We start from the raw sequence: 7,289 nt of genomic DNA on the forward strand, positions 1-7,289 counted from the left end.
ACAAAAATACAAAACAAATATAACAACGGAAACGTGCTGCAATGTCAACACGGAAAGTTCTCGTTTCTAAAGCTGCAGCACTTTCTCCAATGGATTTTTTTGGGCCGTTGCAGCGCGTTTGTCATTGTCGGTCACCGTTATTCACCTCGGTTTTCACAGTGAATAACCATACTGCTTGTCTATCGTACACGGTGATCATATGTCCAGCTAAATCTCTGTGTAATGCAATAGTTGTATTATGAATGTGATTGTTTTTTCTAGTTCTGAACCGTAATTTGGTTAAATTATCATTTTTTTCTGGGTTGCTAGTGAAGTCAAATTTGTAATCTTTCCGAATGTGCAGTTGTAGTTACTCATTGTGAACATTAAAGGGCAGGAATACTCAATATTATAGATACGATATTTATACCTGTTGAGTCAGACACAAAATCACAGCAATGATTCCAGTGACAAACAATCAAAACGTCCCTAACAAATATACATTCTTATATTTATTACTGCGGACGAAAGACATTGTGTGTTCATTCTGTTTTTCAATCTGATGTTGCAGTTTGCTTTTCAATAAGTCACAAGTTAAAATCATAAAATGCTACTTAGTTCTATTCGTGAATACAGACGATAGGTGGCAGTCGAGAGCGAAGAACAGGTGTGGAAGTGGAAGCTGAAGTGTTGCAGGAAGTTGCGCATGACGACTAGCTTGGTATAATGGCGCCTCTAGACTTGGATAAATATGCAGAGATTGCAAAACAGTGTAAATACCTCCCAGAGAATGACCTCAAGGTAAATTTGTCTTGATAGAAATATTTTTGAAGAGGATATGCGATGAGCTAATAATGGTATCGTTAGCTCACTGCTGTTTTATGTTGTAATAAATAGTGTGATTAGCTAACGTTAGCTTCAGTTAGCTAGTAACGTTAGCCTGCTAACCTTGTCTTTTCACCAGGAAATCAAAACTGTGTAAGTGTATTGTTCATCCTAGCTACAACAGCTAAATACAACTCCAACTATCATATGAAACGTTATCGAAACAGGAATGACAGTGACCTGCTTTGGCATGCCATTATATGCCGACGTTAAACTGACCAGATAGCCATAGTAACGTGATGATGCTGACTGTCATGATGTTGTGACAGCTGATTGTTTATTGCCAGTCTGGACTTTTTCAGTTTTCAGGCAGTCGACAAGAGTCAGTACCAACCACTGACTAGTCAGAATTATGATGATTAAACAAAGTTTGTCTTAATCTGACCCTTTGCGTTTGGTCCTCTACAATTGTAGGGTTATTCAATGATTCCCACACTGTACACACGCGAATGTGTGCTCCCTCAAGCAGTTGATGCCAACAATACTTAACAGTTTTCTGTACTTTGTTTTGTAGTCACAGTTTGATTTTGATTATGAACAGCCCGTGTCACTTCACTATGAGAAGGTCCTGGCTTCATATTTCAGCCCTGTGTCCGTCAGTGTGATGTTTGCTTGTCTTATAAAGATGAAATATTGCAGCTATCCAGTGTTCCCTCCTCAGTCCACATAAATGTTGTTAAATAGGACATTTTAAATATCTTACAGTGACTATCACACATATGTTTTATGTAATATGTGTTTCTGTCTGTGATAGCCCAGCAATAGACTGGTAGCATGCCCAGGATGCCTCTTGAAATGTACTGTGCACATCAGCATTCCCAAGATTTGTTTTATGTTGATTCTATAAAGTTAATTTAAGTTTATAATTGGGCTGTCATCCCCAGTAGGTCTGGGACAATATGCTTATCAGGTGGTTCAACACAGTGACACTTGGGTGCTGATTCAATATGTATTGCGATTCTTAAGTATTATGATTCTCCAAGTGTTGCGATGCAATATTACATTTTTGTTTGCTTTTTTTTAGCACTTATTTATGGGATAAAGTTGAATCATGCACTTTTATAGACTGTATATCATGATTCATATTTCCAAAAACAATGCTTGTTCCATGTCAGTTAAACTTGCTGAGTTTTATTTCAGCAGCGTCATTGCTCTACTGCATATAAAAGCAGTAAATAAAATATTTTGCTCTTCCTGCTTATTGTATATAGTATATATGCACTGCCCTTTCCTGGCTCCTGCTCTTGAAGCTGTTTTATGTGCAACCCTGTCCTGACATGCATTCCTTCTGCTTAATGCTGGATGCATTTTTTTTTTTTTTTTGATTAAAAATGTTTTGCTGTAGTAGGTTTTCTTTTGAAAACATTATTCTGGCATCTCGATGTGTCATTGTTATTGAACAAGTGACATTAAAAGAATCTCATTAGTCCAGGTGTCACTGGAGGGGTTTAGTGTCCCTTGATGAACTAAATGATGTTTTAATAAGCTTTATGTTTGATAAACATTGAATACTTCTGATTCTGTCATGAACCCATATCACTTATGTCTGTGTGTTCTGTCTTTATCTACACAGAGGTTATGTGACTATGTGTGCGACCTGCTGCTGGAGGAGTCCAACGTTCAGCCAGTTTCTACTCCTGTAACAGTGTGTGGTGACATACATGGACAGGTAAAAGCAGTGATTAAACAGGAAGAGCAAGTGCACCACAAAAACACGTGGTTTACACTCATACTGCAGAGCTGATGCACACATTTATTTATTCATATTGGTCTGTTGAACACATGAAATGTTTACATGATATTTTTGATGTCTTTGTGTCTTAGTTTTATGATCTTTGTGAACTGTTCCGAACTGGTGGCCAGGTTCCAGACACCAATTACATATTTATGGTTTGTATATTGAAATCAGTTTGAACTTGAGAGGCGTCTATTTTAAAGCATTCTTTTTAACTCATGTTTAGGCACAGTGATGGTTATAAACTTTTTGTCATCTGCAGGGCGACTTTGTTGACAGAGGGTATTACAGTTTGGAGACATTCACTTACCTGCTGGTGCTGAAAGCCAAATGGCCCGACCGCATCACGCTCCTACGTGGAAACCATGAGAGCAGACAGATCACCCAAGTTTATGGTTTTTATGGTGAGATCAGTTTTTGGTCATCTGCAAACTGCATTGTTGCTAATCTGGCTTCCTGAACAATAATCACACTCTTCTGTTTGAAGTGAATGAGAGCTTTTTGTCTTACAGATGAGTGCCAGACCAAGTATGGGAATGCAAATGCCTGGCGTTATTGCACCAAAGTGTTTGATATGTTAACAGTTGCTGCTGTAAGTACTGAAGTGTAACTGTGCTTATTTGTTGTTATTTCATGTAAGAAGATTGACAATGTGAATTCCTAGATTGAGGCTCATGTGGAGTCATTTCTTAGTAGGGAGCAGCTGAACTATAATGAGCAGCAGTGTTTGGTAACTGTGAGGTTGTAGATTCATGGCTGTTTCCTAACCTTGTCTTAAAAGCTGCATTGCATAATGTGATGCTGCTATGTGAGCTGACTTTTTACGATCTTAGGATTGACATGGAAATGTGTAAGTTCACTGTATTTTGCAGACACCATTGTCAGTTGACACTGTAGTGTCAAACTACAGCAAGCACCCAATGCTTCTTCAACAACTGCTTAGAAATAGCCAATTGGTTTTTACATGTCAAACCATATTTTTCTCAATTCCTTAATTACTATTTTGTAGCATAATCTTAGTCTGGACTGCAGCCCTTGGTCACACATTTCCAACTGTCAACACAAACATGATGTATGGATAGTGTCCTAACTTTTCTATTCCCGTGTGTTTTTTGTCAGCTGATGGACGAGCAGATCCTGTGTGTCCACGGAGGCCTCTCCCCAGACATAAAAACTCTAGATCAAATTCGAACCATTGAGCGGAACCAGGAGATCCCTCACAAAGGAGCATTTTGTGATCTGGTGTGGTCAGACCCTGAGGACGTGGACACTTGGGCCATCAGCCCCAGAGGAGCTGGCTGGCTCTTTGGCGCAAAGGTCACAAATGAGGTTGGTTGCTTTTACTTTTTTCAGCTCAAACATAGTTTGAGTGACTTGCAGTGAGTTCACATGTACGTTAAGGTTGAATTCCATGATCATCAACATTATTTACAAAAGCTGCAACAGGTGCAGTTGTTAAAGCCACAAGGTAGAGCAAATACAGACCTGTTTTGCTTTATCTTATTTTATAGTTGTTATATACAAAGGATTGTTTCACACAGAATGAAATCACAGAGTTTTACTGCACTAGCAAACATTTTTATGTAAAAATACCTCTGTAATATCAGTGTAAAGGCAGTTTTACTAATATAGTTGTTGTCACATGATGACGTAACAACAATGGCAGGTCACCATATTGTTTACATCTCACAGCTTGCAGTCTTTGAAGAAAGCCTAAAAAAATACACTCAGACACTGGCACTTAGACCCAGTTATCAGTAAACTGAAAACACATACAAACACATACTCAGATAAATCCATAGATGTTTACAGTCCACAAAGGAACAGCTGCTGGTTTAGTGTATCTTAGAATAAAAACTCAAAAAGGTGCTGGTTTTTCAGACCATACCCCCCCCGTCTTCTGACACATAGTTAAAAGGCACAGCTGATATCAGTGTGGTATTTGGGGACGACTCCTCAGAGTCAGGGACACACCTAACGTGCGAAAATTGCATTTTTCACACACCATGAGTGCGCACTCTGGAAAGGTAGTATGACAGGGTCTTCCATGATAAGATGGAGTGTGTTTATGGGTTCATATCTCTGTGCACATATCAACATGGTTTGTTTTGGGCACAATCTCTCTTTATATACAGTTTATCCCCAGAAAATACAATTACAACAAACAACAGCATCAAACCAACAATGGCTATATTCCATTTTGCTGCTTCAGTTTCAGGCTCCTGGTATGGTTCATGCTGGCTCACTGTCACACTGAAAAGAGCAGAGCCATTATTAATGATATTAGTAACACCTATGCTTTCCTGCTATGACAAGTCACAATGTCTGCTGTGAAAAAGGCCTGCAGTCCTGATTCCAAAGAAGTTGGGACACTGAAGCATAAATAAGACAGAATGTGATCATTTGCTAATCCTTTTTGACATATACTCAGGTGAAAACAACACAAAGACAATATGTTTAATGTGTTGCCTCATCAGCATGCACAGCTGCAGCCAAATACTAATGACAGCAAAGAAAAACTCTTTGTGCTGACTTGTGGTAAATGTAAGAATATTTCTCAGACTCCATTCAGAACAGAAGTCTCAAGCCTTGGCCGAACAATCAGAGAGTACTTTTTCCATCTGGTGGGAAACATGGTCTCATGTCAAGTGGTGATCACTCACTGCCCTCTGGGGTCACCAAAGAAATATTCATATTGGCTTTGTTTCTGTTTTTTAACATATATTTACCCTCTGTCTTCCAAAAAACTGCAGTTTGTTCACATCAACAACCTGAAGCTGATCTGCAGGGCGCATCAACTTGTCCATGAAGGCTACAAGTTCATGTTTGATGAGAAGCTGGTCACAGTGTGGTCGGCTCCTAACTACTGCTATCGCTGTGGCAACATCGCCTCCATAATGGTCTTCAAGGACGCCAACACAAGAGAGCCAAAGCTCTTCAGAGCAGTGCCTGACTCTGAAAGGGTGATTCCACCTCGTACAACAACACCTTATTTCCTGTAAGCACATCATACGAAGAGAATGCAGCAATCAGTTCAGTGCACGGATACCAACTGGAAGAGTGCATCAGCACTTGTGAACCCATTTTAATTTTGTATAGTACATTTATAGTATTTACAGTGTATTTCTTGGTGCCAAATGTCAGTTCTTATTCTCGCTCTGCTCTGGCATTTAATGCTATCATTCTACAGACTAAATTACGGCGAAGTTAGTTGGCTCAGCAGTATCATCGTGCCGTTGAAATGCTTCAGAGGAAGGATTCAAATCTTCATATTTAGAAATCTCTGTTTCACTATACAATAAAAATTCACTCTGCTGAGCAAACTGCAGGTGCAGCATTATCTACAATGTTTCATTTTGTTTTGTTAGAGTAATGTATTACAGCTGGGTGTAAAAACATAAAGCACTGCACAAAAAAACTGCATCTATTCTGACAAATGTCATTGGAGTTATAGACTTACTGTTATTATGTGATCTTATATGATGAAAACCTGAGAGTTAATGTATAAAAAGTTATGATATCCACTTGTTAGAAATCTCAGTATTGTCAAGCCTGTGGTACCTTAAAATATTATCTGTAATTGCCAGATTTGGAATCAGCTCTTGTAATTATTTTTCTGTGTGTCACCATACTGTTTTTAAATAAAGAAATCAAAAAATTGAAAGAAGATAGACATCAGTGCTGGGATGAAAAGGACTCCATGCTTAACCAATGTCAATAACTCATTATGTTGGGTAGAATAGATAAAATAAATAGCATCTTCAAACATCAGCATATCCATTGCAGAAATCGAATGAGAAGAATTGCATTTTATGGTAATGCAATCAGATCATGTCGCTAGATGTTCTATATTTGAGTTGCAATAACTGGATTCACTTGGCACGTGTAGAATTGATCAAAGACTGAAGCAGACCACAGCTAACTTGTTTCATTATTAAATCAACACTGTCATTAAGCTTGACCATCTAGGAGAGGCCATTGAGCAGTTATATCTTGATGGAAGTAAGCAGCCTTCAAGTGTTGATTGAAGTGGCCTTCGTAGGAGTCACAAGTGTGTGCAGCAGCCTGTCTGATGGGCTTCTAGGGTCATGTTTAGGGATGATTTTGCCTTAAGGTGACATCAGAGTGGCACTTGACCAAGCTAGATCTTTAGAGGTCACTTGTGCTGTGACATGCATGCAAAGATGATGTACATTATTCCCCCTCTAGAGCACAGACAATATCCTTTTTTAAAAAAAGGTTAGAACAAGAATTAAAGGGCAGATGCAGCTGCCTCTCTTTGGGCATACTGCTCTCAGGTCAGTGAATGGAGAAGTGTGTGGCAGAGAGCATTTTTTAGCCTTTGCCTTTTTTTTTTCTTTTTTTTTTTTTTTTAGCAAATAACCAAAATAACCTAATTTCTTTGTTACTGTGTTACATGACTGCAAGTACTGTAGCCATAATTTGTTAGGCTGTGTCAATTTCTCAGTATTTCCCTCTGGGTTCAATCAACAATTCACAGGTTTCAGCTGAAGAACACCAGCCGGAGAACATGCTAGTCGCCTCAGCTTTTTATGCAGGTGCAATCGAACATCAACAATACTGTTCCCCAAAGGCTTTGCAATAATTCTACATGAAAGGAAGAAAGCATTTGCTTAAGCACACACGGTTGTTCCAACAACACAAATGTCAGAAGGTGGTGGAAGAAATA

At 38.8% G+C, this 7,289-nt stretch overlaps 1 protein-coding gene across 1 annotated transcript; it reads left to right on the plus strand.

Annotated features, from left to right (window-relative positions):
• Positions 1–637: 637 nt before the first annotated feature.
• On the plus strand, positions 638–6,279 carry LOC143320382 (serine/threonine-protein phosphatase 6 catalytic subunit). Its single transcript, XM_076729944.1, has 7 exons — positions 638–780; positions 2,438–2,533; positions 2,689–2,754; positions 2,862–3,003; positions 3,112–3,191; positions 3,719–3,928; positions 5,353–6,279. Exons 1-7 carry the CDS (start codon positions 706–708, stop codon positions 5,599–5,601), a joined length of 918 nt encoding a protein of 305 aa, XP_076586059.1. The 5' UTR covers positions 638–705; the 3' UTR covers positions 5,602–6,279.
• The last annotated feature ends 1,010 nt before the right edge of the window (positions 6,280–7,289 follow it).

The sequence above is a fragment of the Chaetodon auriga genome, chromosome 5, assembly GCF_051107435.1.
Source record: "Chaetodon auriga isolate fChaAug3 chromosome 5, fChaAug3.hap1, whole genome shotgun sequence".
In the NCBI taxonomy this organism is placed as follows: domain Eukaryota; kingdom Metazoa; phylum Chordata; class Actinopteri; order Chaetodontiformes; family Chaetodontidae; genus Chaetodon; species Chaetodon auriga.